The sequence below is a fragment of the Poecilia mexicana genome, unplaced genomic scaffold (assembly GCF_051168715.1).
Source record: "Poecilia mexicana isolate PSO_F unplaced genomic scaffold, ASM5116871v1 scaffold_2, whole genome shotgun sequence".
Taxonomy (NCBI): domain Eukaryota; kingdom Metazoa; phylum Chordata; class Actinopteri; order Cyprinodontiformes; family Poeciliidae; genus Poecilia; species Poecilia mexicana.
Window position 1 is genome coordinate 43,186,223 of NW_028263371.1, and position 26,561 is coordinate 43,212,783.

General features: G+C 35.7%; 1 protein-coding gene across 1 annotated transcript; it reads right to left on the bottom strand.

Annotated features, from left to right (window-relative positions):
- Positions 1-127: 127 nt before the first annotated feature.
- Positions 128-24,844, bottom strand: scn1laa (sodium channel, voltage-gated, type I-like, alpha). Its single transcript, XM_088001220.1, has 26 exons — positions 23,985-24,844; positions 22,833-22,967; positions 21,825-21,913; positions 21,597-21,725; positions 21,157-21,248; positions 20,561-20,755; positions 19,790-19,853; positions 19,496-19,637; positions 18,400-18,606; positions 17,519-17,782; positions 15,593-15,967; positions 14,466-14,589; positions 13,456-13,694; positions 13,182-13,355; positions 12,345-12,701; positions 11,694-12,146; positions 9,488-9,626; positions 9,253-9,407; positions 8,961-9,134; positions 8,647-8,769; positions 6,193-6,456; positions 6,051-6,107; positions 3,613-3,754; positions 3,436-3,536; positions 2,819-3,089; positions 128-2,717 (listed from the first exon to the last, which is right to left on the bottom strand). The coding sequence occupies exons 1-26, from the start codon at positions 24,312-24,314 to the stop codon at positions 1,531-1,533; spliced, it is 5,982 nt and encodes a 1,993-aa protein (XP_087857346.1). The 5' UTR covers positions 24,315-24,844; the 3' UTR covers positions 128-1,530.
- Between the last annotated feature and the right edge of the window lie 1,717 nt (positions 24,845-26,561).

The following is a 26,561-nucleotide window of genomic DNA, read 5'->3' on the forward strand; positions in this document are numbered from 1 at the left end:
AGGAGTGGCCTCTTTAACAACAACAACAAAAAAAAAAAGCTAAGTATCAGCAAAACACAGGTACCCCCACTATCCAAAACAACATTCACATCAGGACCAAATAATGTTGAAACATTGGCAGGCAGACTTGATATACTTATAATCTTTATTTAAACCATTACCTTTTTTAAATAAAATGTGCTATAGTAGTGTCTTGCATGCAGGTATCTTTATGCATTTCAAATAGAATGGATTTATACAATCAGCAGCAGTCTATATAACAAAAACTCTCGTTCCTTGAGTATAAAGTGTAAAACACCATGCAAAAAGCAATTACATCAGTGGGACCTTACTGTCTTCCCCACCAGATCCGGTAACAACGTATGGTGGCAGTCATGAGAAGCAACAATATAAAATGTAAACAGAGGCAAGGAAATAGCAGTGATCACATGATGTGTGTGATGCAATTTCCTTGATAACAACCTGAGCCATCAAATCCATCTTTGATGTTTTCTATGATAAAGATTGAAAGATATACTGGAAAACGCAGTGTACCCCCAGTTCTACCAGAAGTCTTTCACAGAGCTTTATTATGAATAGTTCATACCCAAATATCTTATTACACACCACACAGCATACACAGTATATTTAGTTCCTTGTTTAAAATGGCATTTTATAATATCAAACAATGTTATGATTGTTTAAATTAGAATATTAATTTACATCACCAAGAGTAAGAGAATGAAGAAGCCTGTATTTTAGACCAGTCAAAACACAGTGAAATTTCCCCAAAACATTAGCTTCCCTGCAACAGTCAAGAAATCTGTCTTTAGGTAAATACGAAGGCAAACAAGATTATAATTTTTTTTTTTGTATTTAAAAATGCATTAAATGCTTTATTTTTAAAACATGTTTGCTTATAAAGATGTGCATGATTAATCTTTTTTGTTATATATGTAAACCCAGAAGTCATAATCGTCTTCGATGATGAGAAAAAGTGCCGTTTTTTTAAGGGCCACTGTCCTGATACTGATCAGCACAAAAACTCAGCAGTCTTGATGTTTTTCAGCCATAGTTTTTCAGCATAAAGTGTGAAATTAAACTCATGGTTAAACTGTACTCTTTGGCATGCATAGCCATGAAGAGAAACATTCATGCAGAATTTCAAGTGGCTTTATCAGATGTCCTTAGCACAGTCATTAAGGCTGGTCTGAAACCAGAATATCAATTCTAAATGAAACTTTAAAGAACCACCCTAAAAGTAAAAAGGGTTGTAAGAAAAGGCAACTGACTTACAAATTAAATTCATATAGCAAGAAACCATTCCGTTTGAAAATAAATAGGTCACTAAATAAAAACTAGAACTGCACAATGGGCTATATCACTGGAGTAGCTGCAATAGTCATCAAAGCAATAATTAGTTTGTCTTTAAAAATACTTTAAGTAATTATAACAATTTCTGCAAAATAGTCCAAAGGGAAGGATTTCATTTCAAAAGCTGTAAACATAGTTTTTTTCAATTTCTAGAGTCAGTTTTGCTCTTCCATTTTTTTATTTGTCTTGTTCTGTGATGTCTTTGCTCTCGACTTCCTTTTCACTTCTGTCCTTTTCATGTTTGCTATTCACATTTGGTGTTACACTTGTACTTGAAGGCTCAGAGTCCTTCAAACCTGAGACTTCAGTTTTATGGGTGGTAGTGAGTTCCACAGGCTTTTCAGTACAACAATCTTCTTTGTCAGTCAGCTGTTCGTCCTTTTCAACATCAACACGGACTACATCAAAAATCTTGGTCCGAGTATAATGTCTGAAAGCTCTCTGAATAACAGCAGCTGACACGTCTTCCTGTTTTTGGCGGAAAGTGGTTGTGATGGGTTCATACGACACCTTCGATGGATTTGCAGCCATGAAACGCTCCTCCATCTGGCCCCTGAGTATGTCCATCTCCCCACTCTCACCCAAGACACGTTTTGTAAAGGCAAACAGGATATCCAGGCAGTGAATGCGATCACCACTCACAACTGGTAGATCCATTGAGATGAGCTCCAATTTGTTGGGCTTAGGAATGCGTAATGGTGGGGCTAAAGAATCGGCAAAGTCTGAAAGCATGCTGTACTTCACAAACTGTGTTGCAAGAGGGTCAAACTTTTCCCAGACCTCATAAAATATTTCAAAGTCATCCTCGCTTAATGGCTCGGCGCTCTCCTCTGTGGCCACGCCAAAATTCTCCAGGATGACTGCAATGTACATGTTCACAACAATAAGGAAGCAAATAATGATATAACTCACAAAGAAGGCAATTCCCACTGCTGGATTTCCACAATTTCCTTTAGCATTATTACTACCAGGATGCTCCATTTCAGAATCACAATCGCTATTGTTCTTGGTGTTGAGGATAGGAGCTAGAAGGAGATCCCAGCCTCCCGATGTGGTAATTTGAAACAAACAGATCATGCTGTTGCCAAAGGTCTCAAAATTAAAAAGGTCATCGATGCCTTTTTCCTTCTTGACATAGGCAAAGTTTGACATGCCAAAGATGGCATAGATAAACATCACCAAGAATAGCAAGAGGCCAATGTTGAACAAGGCAGGAAGTGACATCATCAAGGCAAACAAGAGCGTGCGGATCCCTTTGGCACTTTTAATAAGGCGGAGGACGCGGCCAATCCTAGCCAGTCGAATCACTCTGAACAGGGTTGGTGAGACAAAATACTTCTCTATCACATTTGCAAGAAAAATGCCTGTGGAAATAAAGGACAATTTATTAAAGTTAACAAATAAGCAAATGTACAAAAGTTTAACTGTTTATTTGCACAAAACAGAAGCCAAAGAAAAGTCTTACCAACAATTGAGAGGATCACCACAATGAAATCAAATATATTCCAGCCATTGATGAAAAAGTACTGGCGTAGTGCAATCATCTTTAGCAAACATTCTCCAGAGAAGATAATAATAAACACTATGTTAATGTACTTGAGGTTCTTTTCCCATTCCTCACTTTGTCCTTCGACTTCCACCATCATAGTTACCATATTTAACCATATCAGAACCATTATTGCAATATCAAATATTTGTTGCGTGACAAAATCAAAAACATATCCTTGAAGTTTGTTCTGAAATAGAAAAACACATAGAAATAACAATAAACAATAGGAAAATGTGGATTACCAAAAGAGACTAGATTCAGTTGATGCTCAGATTAGAGGCCAACCAATGCAGTTTCCTCCATTACTGAGTTCATTGTTATGGTTTACATTGTCCATTCACAAGCACATTTGCTGTTTGGCAAAATAACTTGTGGTTCCTCTTTGTAGAAAGTTGCTATTTTCAAACAAGCAGAACCTACTTTAGCACATCAACGTCTTACACATCCTCAAAACTGACTGCAATATGTTCAAGTGGCTGATTAACTAGCCAAACTAATAAAAGTCAAACTCTAGCTAAGTTAGATTTACTTACTTCTGGCCTTGGGATTGGTTTCTGTGGCTTCTTTGATCCCAGCTTTTTCATAGCATTATAGTATTTCTTTTGCTCATCGGTCATGAAGATGTCTTGACCTCCTAAGTAAACAGGCACAACAAACAATGTGAAACTACAGCAAAACATAAGTAGTTGTTTAAAGAGAAGATGTGACACTTATCTTTCTCTTCTGTTGATTGAAATTGTCTATAATGACACCAATGAAGAGATTGAGGGTAAAAAAGGCCCCAAATATGATGAAAACAACAAAATATATGTACATCTTCAAGTTGATTTCATATTCTGGCTGATCTCCCGCCTATAATAGAAACAACAAAACACACAAATTAAACTGTAAATGTAGAACTAAGAGGGCTGCACAGTGGTGCAGTAGGTAGCTTCTTGGTGCAGCAAGAAGGTCCTGGGTTTGATCCCCAGCCTGGGGTCTTTCTGCATGGAGTTTGCATGTTCTCGCTGTGCATGTGTGGATTCTCTCTGGGTACTTTGGCTTCCTCCCACAGTCCAAAAACATGACTGTCAGCTAATTGTTAAGTTTATTGGGTTCTCTAAATTCTCCTTAGTGTGTGTGCATGGTTGTTTGTCCTGTCTGTCTCTTTGTTGCCCTGTGACAGACTGGCGACCTGTCCAGGGTGTAGCCTGCCTCTTGCCTTAAACGCTTGCTGGAGATAGGCACCAGCACCCCTCTTGACCCAACTGGGGACAAGGGTGCACAGAAAATGAATGGATGTAAAACTAAGAGCTCCTTCAGGGTATTATAAGCCTGACAGCCTGCAAGACTTTACTTACTCTTTCTTTCATCAAGGTAGGAGTCAAGTTTCAAACCCACTGCGTTAGCTCTGCTTGTGGAGCTCTATGGTAAAACCTGTAGTCGTGCTTTCAGAGGTGCGCACTGAGCGAGTGGTGAGAAAGATTTATCTTTGCAAACAATGGATTATGTGCTGGCGTGTGTGTTTACATCTACACACTGTCCAGTGGTGTTTCAAAAATGACAGTCGTAGAGAGCGTTTAGATTTAATTTCTTTCTGGGCATTACCATAACAGGGTGGTGTTTTAGTTCAGTTAACACTATTGCCTTGTTGTAGGATTTGAAACCCAGATATTGCTGTGGGGTAGACGGGCAACCTATCCATAGTGTAGCACACCTCTCACCTGTCACCCCTACTGTTATAGAAATAGATGAATTTTGAGTTTATGTACCTAGGAAATATATATCAAGGAATATATCTGAAAAATAAGGAACAGTGTTTCCCCCAGAAAACTTGCTAAGCCCAGTGGTCGGGGTGCTAAGGCGATCCACCGGCGGTCCACTGTGTTTTTGTATTAAAATTAGAACTTAATGGACATCTTTTCTAAAAGTAAGGAAAAACCAATAAAATAATGCAGAAAATAAAACTCTACCCCAATCACTCCTGGGGTTTAAGAATACACAAAAACATAAACTCATATATACTGTATAACAGGGGTGATCAAGTCCAGTCCTCAAGAGCTAAGGACCTGCAACTTTTAGATGCATCCTTACTCCTACAGACTGGGATCTAGTGTCTGAATTCCCTCACCAGCAGTCATTCAGCTCTGAACAGGCCTGGTAGTGAGCCATTCATTTGATTCAGGTGTGTTGGAGTATCAATGGATCTGAAGGTTGTACAATGGTAGCCGTCGACGAATGGACTTGAGCAACCCTGCTGTATATACTACCTAACACTATTATGCTTCCTGACACAGTTAAGGCATTTCTTGTAGCTGGTGGAGGTTGCTGCTGAGATGAATATTGAGTTGATAGCAGGTTTGGTGGTGACAGTGTGATAGTGTGGGGACATGGCCTTCCACTCGTAAAATTTGCCTTGTCAGTATTGGAGCCAATCTCAAACCAGTCAATATTAGAGATAGGATTATGAAACTTGTGGGAATCAGATAAACCCTGCACCAAACCACAATCTTGTTTTGGGGTTGCAAAATGATGTATCAGAGACTATATCCAGAAGACAGAGAGAGAAAGGGGGAAGAGGCAAGCTGTACGTGCCAGAGTGATTACCACACCCTCAAAGACCTACTGAAAAGCACTGCGTGCACAATCCTACAGCTGTGCAAGAACAAACTGGTGATCAGTATCAACAGAAAGTTCCAGGTCGTAGTTGATGTGCAGGTTCTTCCATGAACCCTGCACATGAAATGAAATTATTCATTTCATTTCTGAAATGAATAATTTGTTAAACTGGCACCATGTCTTGTTTAGTTCTGTTTAGGAGGGAACACAAAGGCGTTTTAACAACATGAGATATGTTGCCAGGATGTTTTGTTTTTACAATTATTAAACCGAACACAAGTTTTTTTTTACTTTTCTGCTAACTCTATATCCCTCTCCACATGATCAAATGGATTCTTTGTATTGAACTGCAGAATGCACTCCAGTATTTTATCCTCAGTGAGTATTTTTAAGAACTTTAAAAAATATATTTTATTAATTTTACACTCAACTTGTTAAAAGTTTACATTTGAAATAATATCCCATCATATGTGTTATATCTGGCATTAATTAATTTGAAATAAAAAAAAAATGTTAGCAATGCTGAGATAAACAAGAGATATTTTATTACTTTGCTTTGAGAATCCACAGCAGCATACATGATATCCATCCAGCCTTTGAATGTAGCCTGTCAAGAAAGATGCTTTAAATAAGATATTAACATGTTTGGAAATATGAAAAAGTTATGAGCAGAAAAATATCAAGTTACTTACAACTTGCAGAAGAGCAAGGTAGCCCATTGCAACATTGTCAAAGTTGACTTTGACATTCTTCCAGACGCCATGACTCCCACATTCTGTTTCATTTTTCACTTCTGTTGGGAGGAAAGGCTGCCCTGTAGTATTATTTTCACACCTATAGAACTTCCCTGCAAATAGGTTTACTCCCATGATGCTGAAGATGAGCCAGAAAATGAGGCATACCAGCAGGACATTAAAGATGGAAGGAATAGCTCCCATCAGGGCGTTGACTACCACCTACATAAAAGAAAAACACCACAAAAGTAACACATATTTACTGCCTGTCCCCAGAACGTCTTTTAAAAATTATGCACAACACTATATCCATGAAATGGTATGAAAAGGAACACACAAGAGTGATGAAACCTGTGTAAACAAACAGCAGGATATAACGGCTGCAAAGTTATTGGAAGTGGAGGGAAAACAGGGAAAAAATAGGAAAAGAAGGCAGGAAATTTATTAAAGTGTACTAATCTTCAAAAAAAAAGTCGATGGTTACTTAGATTAAATAAGTATTGATAGAGAACTTCTTGAAGAGGACCAAGGATGCCAAAAGTTTCATTACTGTAAACAGAAACATAAAATAACACATAAATAAATCATGTTAGATAAAGCTGCAAACATTAAAAGCAGAAAGATGCATGTGAGAAGATGAACATGCAAATAAAGGTTTTCACAGGCAGCTATGGGAGGAAAGAGACTATAAAGACAATACAGCCCCCACCCCCGCCCCCGCCATGAAAAGAAGTACATGTACACGCATGAAAAGAAGTACATGTACCACAGCATGAAAAGAAGTATATGTACACGCTTCAGTGATTTCCTGTTACAGAGTTACATACATTTAATGTTTGTATGCAGTGAGCATGTGGAACCAAAGTAAAATTCCTTGTTTAATGACCTTGTTTGGTCAATAAAGCTGATTCTGATAAGTTATCAGTCTCAGTTTGGACTGTGAGTAGATAAAACAGTGACTTAAGTAATTTCAATATTGAGTGAGACTGATAAAGCTCATTCTGTGAACTGATTCTCCTACTTGAGTTTCTTCAGTGTAAACAAGTTATGGATGTAGTGTGAAACTGTTCTGTAGCCTGGTTGAAAATAATTCTCACTTCAACCACAGTCTTAGATTTCTCCGATTGACTTGGATTGTCTTTGGTCGATTTTTGACCAGGCTAAACAATAAATGGAAGGAGAAGTTGTGAACAATGATGTACATTTTCTGTGCTGTTTTAGAATTGTAGTCTGCCTGTAGTTTTAGCAATAGCAGCGGAGGAAGTGAACAAAGTCATAAAGTCAATCTTGGCCATGCTTCCAAATATTCAAATATTCAAATATTCCAAATATTCAATTAACATTAACAGCTGGATCGGCACATCTCTCTTCACAGTGGAGGATGATTGGTTACAGCGCAAAAGTAAACTTTTTAGCTTTGAACATTACATATGTCTTGGGCAAACATTAGCAATTGTGTAAAATCTCAACAGAGTCCACCCCTCTAGAAAGCAATAATTTCTCAACAGCTTGGATGCACACTCCCTGTACTACACTAAGGAAGTAAAGTGTAGTATGAAGGCAATTTTTTTACAAGGGTATACCTTCTATAACAAACTATAAATATAAAACAGAGTTACAGTGGGAGAAAATGGCTGGGAGAAAAAAGAGGTAAAAGGAGGAATATGTTGATTGCATGCAACAACTGAGAAGATTTTAAATAAAGTGTGTGCATGTGTGTTTGGAGAGCGTGTGCAGGGCGGGGGCAGGGGCTGTTAAGCAGAGCAACACAAGTTTTAACTTGGCTAGTCAATTCCGTAAGTAAACAAAGGCTATAAATATGAACCTGATTATCTGTTCTCTTATATAAAGCTAATTTTCCATCACATATTGTAAAAGCCTGGCAAACTTCAAAAGTGTTTTTTTATGGTTTTGGATCAGAAATGTAGTTAGTACCTAACATAGGTAGCCAAAACACCAAAAAGCATTTTACAAGAACATATTACTAATTCCAGTAAGACGTACTGAAATGTTGTTGTTTTTTTTGTTTTTTTTTTTGTCTAGAAGTCATTTAAACCACACTGTACTATGCATTATTATTTCCATGAAAATATAGTTGGTGCTTAGAAATATTCATTGTATTTTCACAAAAGTTAGCATGGGTTTCTTTTTCTGACAAAGATTTTGAGCCTTGAAAAGTGAAACTCAAACATATAAATCCCTTGAATGCATACAAAACTTTTAAATCCAAAGATGATTACATCCATAGTTCTCTGGTGATATTTTTTTTTTTGACAATTATTACCAGTAGCGATACGCTAGAGGTTAAGTTTTAGAAGAACCGTGCTTTAAGCTTCAATGAAAATCTTGAGCTCATTGTCAGCATTATGGTTTTGCTTACAGTTTTGCGAAAGAGTTCGTGACTGCACTTACCCTCATGCCCTCAAACCGTGACAGAGCTCTTAGGGGCCTCAGAGCTCGCAGCGTTCTCAGAGATTTGATTGGACCAAGTTCTGAGTATTCTAAAGCATTAGCCACTAGACTGACCAGGGAGACCTGGAAAATACACACACACAGACACTGTAACCAGAGAAGGCTGAGACCGTATAGTAAAACACATTTATGTTTAAATATTTTTCAATGTAATTGCTTCTACATCAATTAGAGTTACCTCATTGTAACTGACAATTTAAGAATGAACAAATCTTTTATTCTTTGTTTTTGCATAAGTTGATGTTTCAACTCACGTCAACAATGAGGAAGTCCAACCAGCACCATGCATTTGTGAAATACTTGGCAAATCCGTATGCCATCCATTTCAGAAGCATCTCCAGAATGAAGATAAAGGTAAACATTTTGTCTGCAAATTCCAAGATCACTTTAATTGTCTTCCTCTGCTCAGAGTATATATCTTCAAAAGCCTAGTGAGAAAACATAGTTGGTCATCACACTACCGGTGATTATATATTGTAGTCAAATATCAAGGAAGCATTGAAATAAGATTTACTTTGCAGAGAAGAAAAAATCTCTGAGACTTACAAGTGCTCCACTGCTGAGCAAAATCATGAATATGATGAAGCTCTCAAACCAGTTGTGCTCCACTATCCGATAACAGGTTTTTCTTAGAGTCCACCACACTTTCCACCAGCCGACATTCACATTTACTTGGCAACACTTACATTTCTGGATGCAACCTGAAAAAAAAAAAAAAGTGTGTTATTTATCTGTAATGTGATTAGAAGCAAGACTGTCAGATGAATGTTGGATAATTTACCAGCAGTAAAGCAATCATGTGGTTCCTTAATTACTTCTACAACAGGTACAAGCTCAGCGGGCTCTCCGTTTGACAGACCATCCACTGTACTCCCCTCAGAGGCACTGAACTGTCCATCATCGTCATCACCATCGACAACCTGTGGATGCAATCAAGATTGTGTCTCAAAAAGCAAAAAGTTTCTTGACGAAATCTATAATGCTAATTTTTGGGCCACGTTGAGTGTGATTTATCCATTTTCCTCACTCGTATTACTCTTTCAATTTTAAATCAAGATATTTCTACCATTTTCCAGAAGCTTTAACAAATCAGGAGCTAAAATCTATATTGGTTTTGAACTCAGAGCAGAATGAGTCCATCTACTGGCCAAATGCCTTATTTACAAGCAGAATCTGAATGCAATGCACTTTAAATATAAGGATTTACCAACTATTGCATTGAAGCAGTCCTTTGCAATGGAAATATTGTACATGCTGATACTGCTGTTATTGGGATGAGAACTGAAATTCAACATATTGTGCAGCTCTCGCAGTAACAAGTGAGTTACATGAGTTCCAGTCTTCAGCAAGTTCTCTTCACCATGCACAGATACCTAAATGTAGAGAGCTGCTGCCATGTAATTGTCTAATTAGCTATTTGAGATAATCAGCAATTGGACGGTTGTACCAAATAAAGCAGACTAGGTGTACATGCAGATCATTTGCATTGTTTCTATTTATCTGAAAAATCAAAAAATTTAAACTTCTTCCTTAGAAACCTGGAGGTATTTGTAGCTATTCTTTGCCGTATCCGGTGAAGCATTTTGATTTGTCATTTAGTTTACTGTTGTAAGGGCTTCTGCAGGGTGTGTCTTCTAAAAGCTGGGATGAGCTAGAATGTCTTCCTGCAGAGTGCAGGCTACCATGGGATCAGATAGTGAAGTGCTGGCAGTGATGTAAGTATGTTATTGCAATATTGTGGATGTACTAATGTTAATGTAATAATGGTTCATTTCTCCGCCCTTTCATTCTGTTTCTGTGAGAGAAACCTGATGCTATACTGGAGCAAAATCAATTGTGGTACTCAAATGGTTAGTTTTTCCAGTATTTGCAGTTTCTAAATTAGCTAATCTTCATTTTTAATCTCAGGTATAAGAGAGCTACATGAAAGTTTTAGCTTAAATTTGAAAATGTAATTCCTTTCTGTTGTTTTAAGAATATTAGTGTTATTACATTAGAGTGACAGTAGGTTTTTGTTTTAAATTATTATTTGGTAGTTTGTAGATGAATGGCAAATATAAGTCTAAGGTGTGATATGTATAATACCATTAAATCAGATTTAATAATCAGTTTGGGTAATGTGCCCAACACATGAAAAAACAGCGACTCATGTATGAATTAAGGCACATTTCTTCATTTTATCATTGATTTAAGTATTAAGTTTACAAATATGTTTTTCTTTATAGAAGTAATGCTAAAGTTTTGGAGTGACATTAGCCAGACACCCAACTTGAATGTAACCGACAAAAAGCTTGTCAGCAATAACAAGAAGGGTTTGAGTGATCTGTTAATGAGGTCTTTCAATTGATTACTTAGAAAAGTTTGATCTTGGAAAGAAAATTTTTTATCAAGATCAATCCTCTTTAAACATTGTTTTAGTACCATTGGAAGATGCGTATTTTATTGCAGGCCAGAAAGAAATTTCTCAGTTCAATGAAAATTATTTTAGATCTAAATTTGTTAAATGTGTGAAAAATCCTAATCCTAACCCTATCAACAAGGTTTTTTCTCAGAGCGGGGTCTATCACAGACAAGTAAAAATGGTGAGTAAATGAAAAATAATCCTAATGAGATGTTACAATGCTGTGTTTCTGTTTTTTTTCACCCAGTAATTCCTATTGCATGGAATCAGCCCTTTAGAGGAAAATTCAGCTCCACAACACTCACAAATAAATGGCATATAATCCAATCTGAGCACTAAGATTTTCTTGTCTAGACCAGTATTGGTGTGTCTTACTCCTAGGGAAAACATTAGGACACTAGCATGACTCTTTTACTATAGAAGGCAAACATTTGAGATGCCATTACCTGGGAGCAGATTTCCCCAGTACAAAAAAAAAACCTACATCCTTCATAAATATTAAGACAGCGGATGACACTATCTTTTAAAGCAGGAACCCATTTTTATCAAAGATCATTTTAAGAATAAGGCAAAACATAATTCCTACCATATGACATTCCGGTATGTTGGATGAAAAACTGCTGAAGTCCTCAGTGTTAAGCATTTCAAAGTCTGACTCTTCTGCCGCAATGGGAACGGTCACAGTCAGACTTGGGTTATTTATGAAAGACATGATGGAATCATCACTCCTGCTGTTGACTATGTACTTGTTTCCACTTTTGTCCACTCCAGTCACTTCACCATTGCTGTTCTTAGTTAAGTCTTTAATGGTATGATTGGGGACACCATTATGTCCAAATGTTTTGTCCTCAGTTGTTTTTTTATCTCTGATGCACAAACCGTTGCAGCAACTTCGAAACTTCAGTTTAATGAAGGCGATGGCTCTGTGTATGCGATCAAACGCAATCTGCAAATTGTTGAGCTCATTGTCATCCTCTCCAGACATCAGATTGTCTGCACTGAATGAACTCAGCAGCAGGGCCAGGAACAAGTTCAACACCTGTAGGAGGATGACATTGCTTTAACCAGGATTGATCTTGAGTTTGTTGCTCTCAGATAATAAAGGGAAAAAAACAAAACAAAAAAAACATTTAATGCTATGAAACTGCATTCATTTCAATTACTCATTACAGAAATAAGTTCCATTGAAAACATTTGAATGATATGGAATGAAATGACCATAAAAGATGCAATGTACCACAAGATTTCCAATAACCATGACCGTCATGTAGAGAATGAGACATGGGGCTTTCCCAGCCACCTCCATGCAGTCCCACATGGTCTCTATCCATTCTCCACAAAGCACTCGGAACACAATGAGGAATGAATGGAAGAAGTCATTCATGTGCCACCGAGGAAGAGTGCAGTCTTCAGAGATTTTACACACACAATCCTTATAGTATTTTCCAAACAGCTGCATGCCCACAACAGCAAAGATGAAAACAATGATGGCTAGCACCAGGGTCAGGTTGCCCAAAGCTCCCACTGAATTACCAATTATTTTGATGAGCTTATTAAGAGTGGGCCAGGATTTGGCCAACTTGAACACTCTCAGCTGTTAGAAGAGAAGAAAAAAAGAAAAACTTTAGAGACACACCTTTGTGTAAAACTCATTTGAATATAAGCATCCAATTAGAACCAATATACCTCAAATGACAAGGTCATCTCAGACGTATTCATACCCCTTGTAAGTTTAAAATTATTTTCATCCCATCAAAAAAATTCTAATCAAGGAAACAACCAACAAGGAAATCCCACAGGCATCTCTCAAAACAAAAATTAAACAATGTAAAATGAGTATCAATTAAAAAAAAAAAAATCTCTTCCTCTGTATTTACATTTTAATGAAAATGTCATGCTGAAAATTGTTGAGCTCTTTTTCAAAAGTCAATGGATCAAGCTTCATTGGCATTACAGCAAACAAATTCTCCGAGTAGCTTTTCAAGGTTTGTATGTGATGACAAGAGTCAAGTTTTTTGATTTCAGTATTAACCAAAATAATTCCATAAAAGGAGCAGCTCTAACAGATACTTACCAATCTAAATGACCTCAGAATGGACATGCCTTTTACATCAGCCAGAGAGAGCTCTATCAAGCTTAAGCAAACTATGACTCCATCAAAAATGTTCCATCCCACTTGAAAGTAATGGTAGGGGTCCAGCGCAATGACCTTGAGGACCATTTCTGCTGTAAATATGGCTGTGAACACCTTCCCAAGAGTAATTACAAGGGAGAATAATGAAACAGGATTTTGAAAACATAGTAAATATGTGAAAGATTTATGTTCAGAAGTCTAGAAGCTGACTTACCAGGTTTCCCACATACAGCATGTAGGTGAACCATAGATCCATTGGATAATACTCCATGGCCATGAAAACTGTGTTGAGTACAATGCACAAGGTGATGGCTAGGTCCGTGAATGGGTCCATCACAATTATTTTGACTATTTCCTTGATTTTCAGCCATAGTGGACAACACTCCCAGATGAGGAATTTGTCGGCAAATTTGTACCAGTAAGGAGGACACTTCTGTCTTGATTCTTCGAGTTCTATTGTCAAAACATCACAAAATATTTTAGTTGAATTGATCATTTATTCCCTTTAACCCAAAATATATAATAGTGTTTTATTCAATCTTTAAAGCTGCAGTAGGTAACTTACAAAAAAAAAAGTTTTTCTCTTTACATATTTGTTAAAACTCATTATGTATTGAAAGTATGAGAGAGATATTCTGAAAAAAAAAATAAATCAAGTTCATCCGCCTTCTCTCTTTGGTCTTGCTGTCATCTGCAGAAATACACAGCTCTGTCAGAAACATCCAATCAGAGCCTAGCAGAAGGTCTAAGTGCTGTCAATGAGGCTCATGTACGTGCTTCTTGGACCCTCCCTCGCACAGCACGTACAAGCTTAATTTTGTCTATTTGCTGCATCTGTGGCAGATTAATAACAACCTACCATTAGAGGAAAACTGTTCATTGGCCGTCATTGGTAGCCATGCTTAGTAGCCTGTGCATTCACAGTAAGAGCTGCTGTAGGGATGGAGCTTATTGATTATTTCTGACTGGGACCAGTAGAACCACAGGGCAGAGGCAGAGAAGCTTGATTTTTCACAGATTGTCTCATATTAAACTGTGAGGACATAGTGACAGTTTTAACAAATATCTAAAATAGCTCGCTGTTGGTCCATGAAGTACACAACTTTAAAACAGGAACCTATTATAACAACATTATAATAGATTTGTGGCTATTATATCATAATATGACAAAGGTTCAATGGACAGAATATTTTTAAAACATTGAACAGGGTTAAAATGACAAACCCTCCATGGTGGTTGTGATGACACTGGCTATACTTAATGCTCTCTGTCTCATCTCGGGTAACTCCAAACTGTTGAGGTAGTTTTCCCCACTGGTCGGTTTGCCTTCAGTGTCTGTGGTGTCAGCCTTCACATAGAAAGGATGATTAATGCCACTGTGCTGAAGATGGTAGGTAGTAAGAATAAAAAATAGAGTTCTTTATTTAATTTGCCATGCAGCTGACTAATTACCAGCTAATTAACCTGCAATTAACCTGTGCAAAAGACATTAACTTGAAACTGCTAATAAATTGAGAATGTATTCTTGGTTCGCTCCTTACATCTACGCATAAAAAAAAAAAAAAAAAAAAAGATATATATATATATATATATATATATATATATATATATATATATATATATATATATATACACTGCTCAAAAAAATAAAGGGAACACTCAAATAACACATCCTAGATCTGAATGAATGAAATATTCTCATTGAATACTTTGTTCTGTACAAAGTTGAATGTGCTGACAACAAAATCACACAAAAATCATCAATGGAAATCACATTTATTAACCAATGGAGGCCTGGATTTGGAGCCACACACAAAATTAAAGTGAAATGTTCCCTTTATTTTTTTTTGAGCAGTATATATATATATATATATATATATATATATATATATATATATATATATATATATATACAGAATATATAAAAAAACATTTAGGTAGCATTTTTAGGACATCGGGTATCAATACTTTACATTATTTCAGCAGCAGTAAGTATAAATCCTAAATAATTCACAGACAGTAATAAGAATCAGAATTATTTACTACAGAACAAAAGTAATTCTGGTAAGCCTGCTATATCTGCTGCAAGGTGACAGTGCTAACATCTAACTATGTAAACTATGGAAGCTGGTGATCTGCATACACATTTGTGCATGGAACATGGCAATAATGTAAAAAACAACAACAACAACAAAAAAACAACAACAAGGACCTGATTTGGGAGATGGTCAACAGTGATGTTGAGTATAAGCATTACAGGCGCAGGCAAGACAATGAAATGTAATAAACATAACAGGAGATGTCGTAAGCAAATAAAATGAGGCAATCTAGGCTATCAAGATATTTCTTACATTGTTTCCGGAGGAGGCTGTATCTATTCTCTGATTAGGTAGAAGAAGCCCTGTAGGCAGTGGTGTAGGAAATGAATTCCCGTCCAACAGAGAAACAACCCCATTGCAGTCTATAGAGCTGTGCCTGATCCCAAAGGGTTGAAACCGAAGATGGGGTAAGAAGCTGCACTGGCTCACACTGCTGCTGTGTCTATCACGTCTTGAGGCATTCAACGGGGATCCCCTCCAACTCAGTTTGCCTTCAAAAATGCTGTTCTCGTCATCTGCAAACTCATTTTCTGAAGCGACATCTTGTGTTTGGCTTTGGAGACTGAAAAGGCTGGTTTTGCTGTGTCTTCTGGAGGAGAGCAGTGGTCCACGGAAACTTAGAAAGGACTAGGAGAAAAAGATATTCTCCAGTGGATTGATAATAAATGTTGAGGTACAGAAAACAAAAAAACAAAAAAACACAAACCAAAAAAAAAAAAAACTTCCAAGACAGTATTTTGCAGTTTAACGCTGCAAAATACTGTATTTCTAATGAAAAATAGAATGGACAATGGAGGAAAAACAAAAAACAAACATAAAATCTATATAGTGGTAAGCGATGGGGAATTGAAAGAATGTGATCACAATGTGAGGTGTGTTGATGATGAAGAAAAGGATCACAATGATCAGAGTGATAAGAATTATAAGATGAAAATCTCAAGTAATGTGATGGATAATGACAAGAAAATGAGATGAGGAAGAAGAACAAAATGAAGGTGATAAAAATGACGAAGATGATGGCCACAGTAAGATCTATGATGATGATGATGATGAAGTTGATGATGAAGATGACTATCAAGATATCCAAGAGATGCCAAAATCGTTTTTGATTTTAGTAAGAAAAATTTAATTCTGGTGTCTAACAGTTAAAGAAATGTTGCCATTTAAGGATCTTAATGTAAATGTTTAACTGACCTATCTTCTTCTATTTTTTTTAACTGTAGTAGTTGTTAGGGATTTTTTGGTATTATCATTTTGTTATTACTTTAGTTTATATTCAGTCTAATGTTAATCAGTATTATTGTGATTTTCAGTTTAAAGTGTTCTCTTCCTTATGTGTGTATAAACTGACCTGGAGGTCACGACTGTCTGTTCATCTTCATGTGAAACAGTTAACTCTGTGTTTCTCAGTCCTTAAATCCTTATCAACCAGAATACCTCCTAACTGCCTGTGTGCAGTCGTATTTTGTCTTGTTGACAGTTTGACCGAGATTTGAACCGGGCTCAGACCGTAGATCAGATATCACACCTGGAACTGGGTTGCTAGTTGTTTGGGTTAGAAGTTTTACGACCTCTGTTGTTTTTCCTGACTGCCCCCTTGGCTGTTTTTCTTTGACAATAAAACAGGGGCTCACGCAGAAGCAGACCAGAATGCTCTGTGAACGGCTCGGAGGAGCAGTTGGCGGAGTCTTCTCCTTTTGCAAAAGCTTGGACATAAAATTCATATACGTTGTCTGTGGTTCTTTTATGTAGGTTCGAGAAAAATAACCATCAGTAGTTTTATTGACAGATTTTGTAAATAAATAAATTTATAATATATTTTAATTTTAAATTATTCCAAACAGGTATTTTGATTTATTTATTTATATTTCATATTTTAGATGTAAATTTGACAGCTGGGTAAATTTACATCTAAATTTACCCATTATATTATTTGCAAAAGCAGGCATAAATGGCAACACCATTTATTATACTATAAAAAACACTGGCATTAAGCTTTTAAAAAAATCTATTACCAAAGTTTCAGCTCTCCTGAATAGTTGAAAAAATACTTCTGGTGATTCAAATACAGTGACAAAACACATGATTCAAAGACTACAGGCTGAAAAACATAAAATGCAGACTTTAAAATGCAAAGCAAGTAATGGACTGCTCAGCTAATGATACATGGTACTGCACCTGGTGTGTAGATGAACATTTCATGTTATAGTTGAGCGGATGTTCATCCACAGAGAAGTGGAAACGATTTGCTGGTAAGCTGTCCAGTGAGTCTGAATGAGATATCTTCCTGGCTCCTTTCTCCTCCTCTTTTTTCTTTTTTCTCCTGTTGCGACGCTCTTTGGCACTTTTGGAGCTCAGCTTAGATACTTCTGAGGAACTCTCTGTTCCTCCACCTTTGTCCAAAGCATCTCCATTGGTTGCTGCAGCTGCTTTTGCCATTGCCTTGATGAGAATAGGCAGCATGGTGAAATAAACAGATGATACAAATTGAATCAGATGTGTCAACATGGCTGGTTTGCATTGGAAGATGTGATTCAAGTTGAACAATGAATAAAGTGTGCAATGAAAATTTACTACAAATAAGGATAATATATTTAACAAGGAAACATCTAATTTAGAGTTAGCTACTCCTCAGTGTGCCAAACCAGGAGACATAAATATTCTAAAGATCACAAAAAGATTAGAAAGCAAGGAGTGCAGTGACAAATACAAGTTTAGGTTATTTTCAGATTTTCTGATGTATTTTAACACCTGTTTATACAGTGTAGGATGAATATATAACCACTTCAACCACTGTTAAAGACAATTATTAATTTTCTGCCTAAAAGTTGTTTAAGGTGAAGTTGAAGTATTGGAAAACAGTCGTCTTTATTACATTCACTATGTGCATCTGGCATCATTTGGAGCACTAAACCCCATTAAGTAGAAGACTACAAGTACCTCAAACTTTATTGCATTCATGTCAATAACAAGATGTAAACTTCAGAAAGTACCTGTACCTTTAAGACAAACATTTGTATAAACAATTTTATAGGAGAAGGAACATCCATTTAGTGTACCTGGGCATCCTCTTGTTGACGTTTTAGCTGCTCAATGGCTATGTTATATTCATACTCCTTCTCCTGAGCTTTCTTTAGGTTGACCTGGCACTGCTCCTCATAGGCCATAGCAACTACAGCCAAAATTAAATTTATCAAGTAGAAGGAACCAAGGAATATAACCAGGACAAAAAAGATCATGTAGGGTTTCCCAGCTACTCGCAATGTCTGTAAATACAAAATAAAAAGTTAATTTGATTTTGATACAAATACCTCATAGCAAATACATGAAGTATTTTGAAACACTCAATATTTATTACTTAAATTTTTAAATTGAACTAAGGTAAGTTGGAAATAAACAGAAAACTCAGAAACAGAAAACAAATAGAGAAGTCATAAGATGTTATGTTAATGACATTTAGTAAAAGAGAATTGCACAATTTGCCACAGTAGTTCCAGTAAGTTCAAATTATCAATATTAATTGACCTTCTTTAAGCAAAGTCATATACCAGTCTTAAATCAGATAATTACCCCCTTGACCCTGAAAATGGAAATAACATAACCATTTGAGTAGATTAACAATGCTACCAGTTTTTTTTTCATAGAACATTGTATTTTTGTTGTTGTTGTTGTTGTTGTTGTTTTCCTTCAATTTCACATTAAAAGCTGACATTTTGGATGATAACATATTTAAACAATCTGTTTGATGTAAATAAAAAACCCACTGGCTCTGGGAAGAGTTTGTTGCCACAGGTAATGTTACCTCCATTCAAAGGTGCTTTAATGTATGAGATATTTGCTTTGCCCATTGTTAATATGAAGCTCATCAATTTGGTCTCCAATTATTGTTCTAAAAAACCTTTCAAGATCTGTTTGCCTGAACCACATTACGACTCGCATTTATCACAACCTAAGGTGCACCTGTGCTGCCTTTAAAGGTTGAGTTGACAGAGTACTGTTTTAAATCCTGCTTAATCCTAAAAAGGAAAAAACAAACCAAGCAAAAAATCTAATAAAAAACAACAGAAAACAAATGATTGTGTCAATTTAAACTTGACACAGCCTAGAGAAAAACTGAGTTGGATTTTATGTTCTTTTAGTTTTTGCAGAAGTTACCTGCTTATAAAGATATTCCCAGTAATCCTGTGTCATCAGCCTAAACAAAGAAAGGAAGGCCCAACCAAAGTTGTCAAAACTTGTGTAATCATAGTCTGGGTTTTTTCCACCTTTTAAACATCTATACCCCTCTGGACACTGCCTGTAATACAGAAGGAGTGTGTTAAGCACAAAAAAGTTTCACCATCTAATAATTTTCCACTGTATTATCACAGTAATAGTTTTGGCACCGTATCACATCAGGGTAGCATTTTTCTATGAAAAAGCCTGTTAGCTGGAGTCTGACGTTCTTACCCAGCAGAGCTGCTGTTTCCACAAAGCAATGCATCTCGTTCCCCTCGAAGGAAATATTGATTATCTGAAAGGAAAATTGGTGAAACGTTAAAGGTTAGGGATGGTTGAGAATATGAAATGAAATATCAGACTTAAATTGCGCTTTGTGAGGACATTCAAAAACGCTTTACATAAAATAATTTTCATTCACACGTTGAGTTAATTTCCACACTAAGTTGCCACCACAAATTAAATAAGTACAACCCCCTGTATTTACCAGTAGAACAATACAGAGTACCGCCCTAATAAAAGGTGGTAAGGCCAACCTTATGGAATTATGCAAACACCTTTATTTCACATAACATCAGAAAGAAAGTGTACTTTTACTTCATAATGTGGAAATGTATGCAATCTCTCTCTCTCTCTCTCTCTCTCTCTCTCTCTATATATATATATATATATATATATATATATATATATATATATATATATATATATATATATATAATGTATATATATATATATATATATATATATATACATACATACATACATACATACACACACACACACACACACACAAACACACACACACACACACACACACACACATATATATATGTATATATATATATATATATATATATAGAGAGAGAGAGAGAGAGAGAGGGAGAGAGAGAGAGAGAGATAACACCTTTTTTATTTGTCCTCTGTTCAAGAGCTTTTCAGATGGTCTTTGTGAAAATGTTTTTGTTTTTAAAGAAAAACAGAAATAGAAAATAGAAAACTCACCTGTATTATTTATGTAATCTTCTTCAAATGTTCTATTTCCTTCTTTTGATATTTTTATGCACTTATTCCTCAGGTTTCCCATAAACAGCTGTAATCCTACAAGTGCGAAGACACTCAAGCAGAAAACGGTCAGGATCATAACGTCAGTAAGCTTCTTCACTGACTGGAATAATGCACCGACAATTGTCTTTAAACCTGCAAAACAATACAGGAAAATAATATTGGAATTCTCAATACAATCTACATTGTCTGCTTTTAATTGTTACCCTTTTAACATTAATGCAAATTTATTTCTTAACCACATCAGAAAAAATATTATATTATCCAATGTGTCCGTGTTCATAATTCAAGAATGAGCAAAACTATCAAGTTCCAAGGCAAAAACTACTGTTGACCAAAATGGTTTTCAAAAGTTTAAGAAGCATTTTGTATTCACTCAGGTTATCTTTGACATTAAAAATTATTCAATGATCAAAAAGGTTAGGAAGGTTAGGAGGTTAGGTAGGAAGGTTAGGAAAGAAAAACTTGGATCAGTTTTTAAAAAGGGCAGGAACAAAAGGGAGAATGACCGTCATGCAGTTTCTCCTGCTGCTTACCTGGTATCACTGAAATTGCCTTTAATGTTCTGAGCACCCTGAATGTACGAAGAACTGAAAGATTTCCGATGTCGGCAAACTCAGTTACATACCTGAAAGAAAATAATTTTTTAGTTGAAGTTAGAAATTGTTTCCCTACTTGATCACAAAACCACATTAGCATTAGGGGAACAAACAGTAACAAGGTGAGAAACTAGTATACTGTAAAATCTTTCTCTATCTAATATGTTACCTGTAAGACAATTATAAGTCCCATCTTATTTACTTCTACGTAGATTTTAACTGAGTCAGAATGGATCAAGCACCAAAAAAATATTACTGGTAACAATCTGAGTTTTATTGAAAATATAAAAATCATCTTTTGAAACAAAGATCTTGGCAAAACAGATACAACAACTGTAGTTTTAGGTTACTTGAATTTCCTGAAGTTCTTTACTTACGCCAGAACAATGACACAGAAGTCCAGCCAGTTCCAAGGATCTCTCAAGAAGGTGAACTTCCCTATGCAGAACCCTCTTGCTAAAACCTTAACAACGAATTCAAAGGTGTAGATTGCAGTAAATGTGTACCTGTTGGAAAGAGGATGCTTACATTGGCACATCATTTCAACTGGAAACACCCACAACCGACCATATTTGAATGATTTGATGAGTAACTCGAAAACTCACTCTACTTGTTTGGCAAAATCAGGTTGATTGCTGAGAGTCATGAATCCACAGTTGATGAGGATAGTACACATGATCAGCATGTTGAACAGCTTACAGGCAGACGTTAAGAAAGCTGGTAGCTGTTTTAGAAGTAGCATGTTTTCTTAATGTCACGTTTACTCGATTTCTCAAGCAAAGTTATACCTTTGAACATTTTGCTTCGAAAGCTTAATAGATACCCCAAAGATTAGGCAATGAGTGCAAATGTTGATCTAGGCAGCCAATAAGAAAAAAAAAAAAAGATTAATATTAAAGAACAATTATTTTCAAATCTTTTCTGAATTTCTAAATTCTGCAATAAGATCATAAGATACTTTGACATCAGTTCACGGACTGAGTCAAGGGGTCTTCTGAGTGCAACACTTTAGGATTTATCTTAAGATTCAGAATGGGTAAGAGTTTCATTTATGATAGCTATTAACATCCAGTTTTAAAGAAACATACTTCAAATTGCTAATATTAAAACTATCAAGTGAACTACCTGTATAAATGGTTACTACATGGTTGTAATCATAGTACAAAGCATAAACAGTCATCTGACATTAAAAGCAGTTACTCATGTGGGATTTAAACTGTTGCTTTTCTACATTCCTGTATTGACTCACTGTGCTGCAGTGCTAACCAGTTTATTCTCAAACAGAAGAACAGGTGGATATTCATCTTGTTGTGTTGTGAGTTTATTTGTCCCTTCTGTTATTGCTAGAAACATTTTATTATCTGATGAAAAAATACGCTATTCTTTGCTGCTGCTTTGTTACAGTTTGATGTAATCTCTGAAGTGTGTTAGGGCTTCAGAAAAATCTTCAAAACAAAAATTAAGAGAATAAAACATTTCTACATACACCAAGACCAGAAAAAAAAAAAAAAGCTTTTTGGCAAATGTTTATTACAAAGTAAACCTGCCATCCCTAATCTTACGTTCTTTGGAAATTGGGTTATGCGTTTTATTACTCATAGCATGTTTCACACATTACTGAAAGGATATGGATGCACCAGAATTTTGAATGACAGCCTCCTAATGGGATTGAAGGGAGACAGGAGGTACAAGGCAGAAGCAGCGTTGAATCGGTAAATGAGCTTCTTGTTGTTTACTACTATAAAAGTCTGTAAAACAAAAAGAGAGAGAAAGGAGAATCATATGTTATTATATAACAGACTTGAAAACCCCTAGTACCTTTTTGAAATTTAATTTGAAAATTAATTATTTTTGGGGGAAAATAAGTACCTTTAGGAAGAGTTTTACAGGGCTGTACTTTCTGGATATTCTACTTCACTCAGTTTGATTACCCACAGTAATTCCACTGAGTGAAGAACAAGCTTGTTTTAATCAAAATTGTATTAAACACAGACATACCTGCAATTTATGTTAACGTGAGACTGCTTGTTTCTACACAAGTTTGTTATCCTAATGCTGTCTACTGAACCATTTATGCCATTTGGAGGTCAAATAAAGACTCAATAAATATATTTTCTTTTTTTTTGCTGTCACTACAAATACTTTACCACATTCTAACATATACACATTGTAATCTGTAAATATGTCTTTACTATTTAACAAACAAATATTTTGGAAAGTGTTTATTTTGCCAGAATTGGCTATTTTATAACTATTAGTTAAATTTGTGTCATTAAAAGGTCAGAATTTGCACCTAACGTGATATTTTTGTCTGCATGAAGACATTGTTTTTAAATAATAGAACAGATATTCTGATTGGTTACTCAGTACCTAAAAGTCATTTTTACAAAATATCTTTTTTTTTCTCTTACTTGATTAAATTCTTCATGGCAACTTCTTTTACTTTTACTTGAAATATGTTAAAAATATGTTAAAATTGTGCTCTTACCTAACCATCTACGCCCCTCTAGGAAAATCCTAGCAATCTAAATGTGTATTTTTCTCCTAAACCATATCACATTATTGTCAGTACCTCTACGCTCTTTATTGCTTTCTACCATTTTATAGTAAAAAAAAGCCACGTCTAAATATATATTATTCAAAGTCAATATCAAGAAAGGCATTTATTCATTTAAAGATAAAATGCAGAGGATTCTTTGAAAACAAAACTTAACTTTCTCTTTTTTTTCTCTAGATTTTCATGAGTCAAAGTTAATCAAACCTACTTTCTGGTTTGAGTAGTAGGGATCCAGGTCTTCCAGAGCTTTTGACATCAGGCCTGCAGGAATGTCATACAAAAATGGGAGAGGCTTGCCTGCCTCCAGGTCACGGCTTGGTTTGACCTCATCCTCATACTGGTGTTTTTTCTCTTCATCGTTGGACTTCTTGGCTTTTTTCTCAGCGATTCTTTTCTCAATGACTTTGAGCGACTCGCGGGTGAGGGGACGGAAGCTGTCAGGACCTGCTGCTACAAGGAGTTCCGCCATCTTTTCATCCTGCAGCTTGTAGAGAATAAAATCATTAACTTCTGGCTCGTTATATATATATTCTAACATTTAAAAGTATAACATCACATCAACAACACAGACACTTCATACCCTTAAAAAAAGACATTCATTTACCTGAGAAAAATAGAAAAGAAGAGGAAAGAAAGAAAGAAAGAAAGAAAGAAAGAAAGAAGGAAAGAAAGAAAGAAAGAAAGAAAGAAAGAAAGAAAGAAAGAAAGAAAGAAAGAAAGAAAGAAAGAAAGAAAGAAAGAAAGAAAGAAAGAAAGAAAGAAAGAAAGAAAGAAAGAAAGAAAGAAAGGCAAAAACGTCTTTGGAGAGTTGCAAAAGCAAATCTGATTTGTTACTCCTGAGTACAAACTTTTATAGTAAAGGTGTATTCTTCTCTTTAATTTATTCAAATAAGGTGTATCTTTGCCCATCCAATCAGGAGCTGTCTCTGACCCTCTAAAAAGTTAGAAACTCCCTACAATTTGTTTTCAAGATCAAACATCAGCTGTCACCTTTATCTAAACAAAGTGGAAGCAGAGCTTCTCCTCCACTGGCCTGAACTCAGGCTGTTTTATGGGTTTTCACAGATCAGTGTGAAAGCTGGAACTTCTCCTGATTCTTTCCCACACAGACAAAAGGCAGATCAAAAGATTTAGCAGGCAATTTGCTGTAGCTACAGGTAACCCAAAGATTAGTCCAAAAACTATATTTAGGCTATTTCAATCAAGACATGTTGCTAAGTTTTAAAACCAGCATATTTTAAATTTATTTTCTTAACAACCTTCAAGAAGAACAGCTAGCCTCCGATATGGGAAAAGTCTGGTGAGTAAAATACAGAATCACAGATTTATTATAGATTATGTTGTCTTTTTATCTTTAGTTTATACAAATATCTCTAAAAAGCATTCACATATTTAAAATTTTTCATATTGCCATAACCACAAACTTCTAAATTATTTATGTTCTAAAAATATATTGGATGTACATTGTTTAGGAATTGTTTTTTTTTTTGTTTTGTTTTGTTTTTTTTGTCACTTTCAAAACATGGTTTTGAAAGTAAAATTAAGTATTTTAGAATTATTTGAAAAGTGTGGCATGCATTTGTACTTTTTAATCCATCAACTCCATTGTGCTTCAGGGGAAAAGCTTAGTGTTGTCGTTTTTCAAGTGCAACATTTAAGAAGCTTTTTTTCCACAGTTGATGGTATTTAGTTTTGTTCATCTTTTCATCGACTGAAACTTGCAAATCTGATATAGACTTTCGCAGCGTCAATTCAGGTACATGGTCGTGTGTTGCATACTTGTTCAATTTTTGGATGATAGCTCCAACAATACTCAATGGGATGCTCTAGGATTTGATTTGTCCTGCTTGGTCACTTTTATTCTCTAACAAATCATTCAGGCCTTCGCAGAACAGCTGCATTTATCCACCTACCATCTCAGAAAAGCTATAACGATGCTGAAAATTGCTGCAATGCACAGAAATTTCTTCCAGCTGTGATAAAATTAGATGTAATTATCTTCTCATCTGGAAGTGAAATTAGAATTTGACATGACAATGATCAATTCCAGGTGAGACTCCTGCACCCCACCACCATCACTCAAAATGGAATGAGACTTTTTTTTTTAGCTCTGCGTCTGACAAAGAGCAAAGAGGGGAGAAGATCCATCCTACAAATAGGCCTGACTGGTAGGATGTGTTAGGAAGAGTTATGCAGTATTAAATATGAATGCATTACATCTTTTACTGCAGATCCTAGACCCAGGGAGTTTTTTGTCTGATCTACAGCATCATCACGACCAAGCATTTGTTCCACATGTATGAATTAATCAACTATTATCAGTTAGTACAGCACGTCTTCACCAACCAGTGTTTGAACATCAGCACATGTTCAATTACAGGTAGAATGTGCAAACACAGTAGGAAACTTCCTACTTTATTACGAGAGCACAGGGGGGATATTAACTATTAAGTATACATCAGTTTAAGACCTTGACCAATTGTGGAGCAGTACAAAACCCACCATAGAGGGTGTAAAATGTAATGGTTGCCATGAGCAACTCCTCCTAAATGAGACATTGGAAATGTAAGTGTTTTCATGTTCAGGAAAAAGTAAGAGAACCACATAGGTTGGTTACCATCTTAGTTTTATATTTGTTGGTGATATTTGGTAATTTTATCTTTAAAAGTAATCTTTCACTAAATGCTTATGATAGTATATTTTTACGCTGTACTATACATATATTTTACTATGTATAAGCAAGTTATGTTTTCTTACATTTAATTTTTTTATATATATATTTAGA

Bases quoted from the DNA above. Each gene is read 5' to 3' on its own strand.
- scn1laa (XM_088001220.1), bottom strand. From the start codon at position 24,314: ATGTTAGAATATATATATAACGAGCCAGAAGTTAATGATTTTATTCTC. The intron at 21,726-21,824 runs GTGAGTTTTCGA...TCTTTCCAACAG, and splicing joins GATTTTGCCAAACAAGTAGA to GTACACATTTACTGCAATCT. The intron at 9,135-9,252 runs GTAAGTCTCAGA...TTTTCTCACTAG, and splicing joins TGCTCAGCAGTGGAGCACTT to GCTTTTGAAGATATATACTC.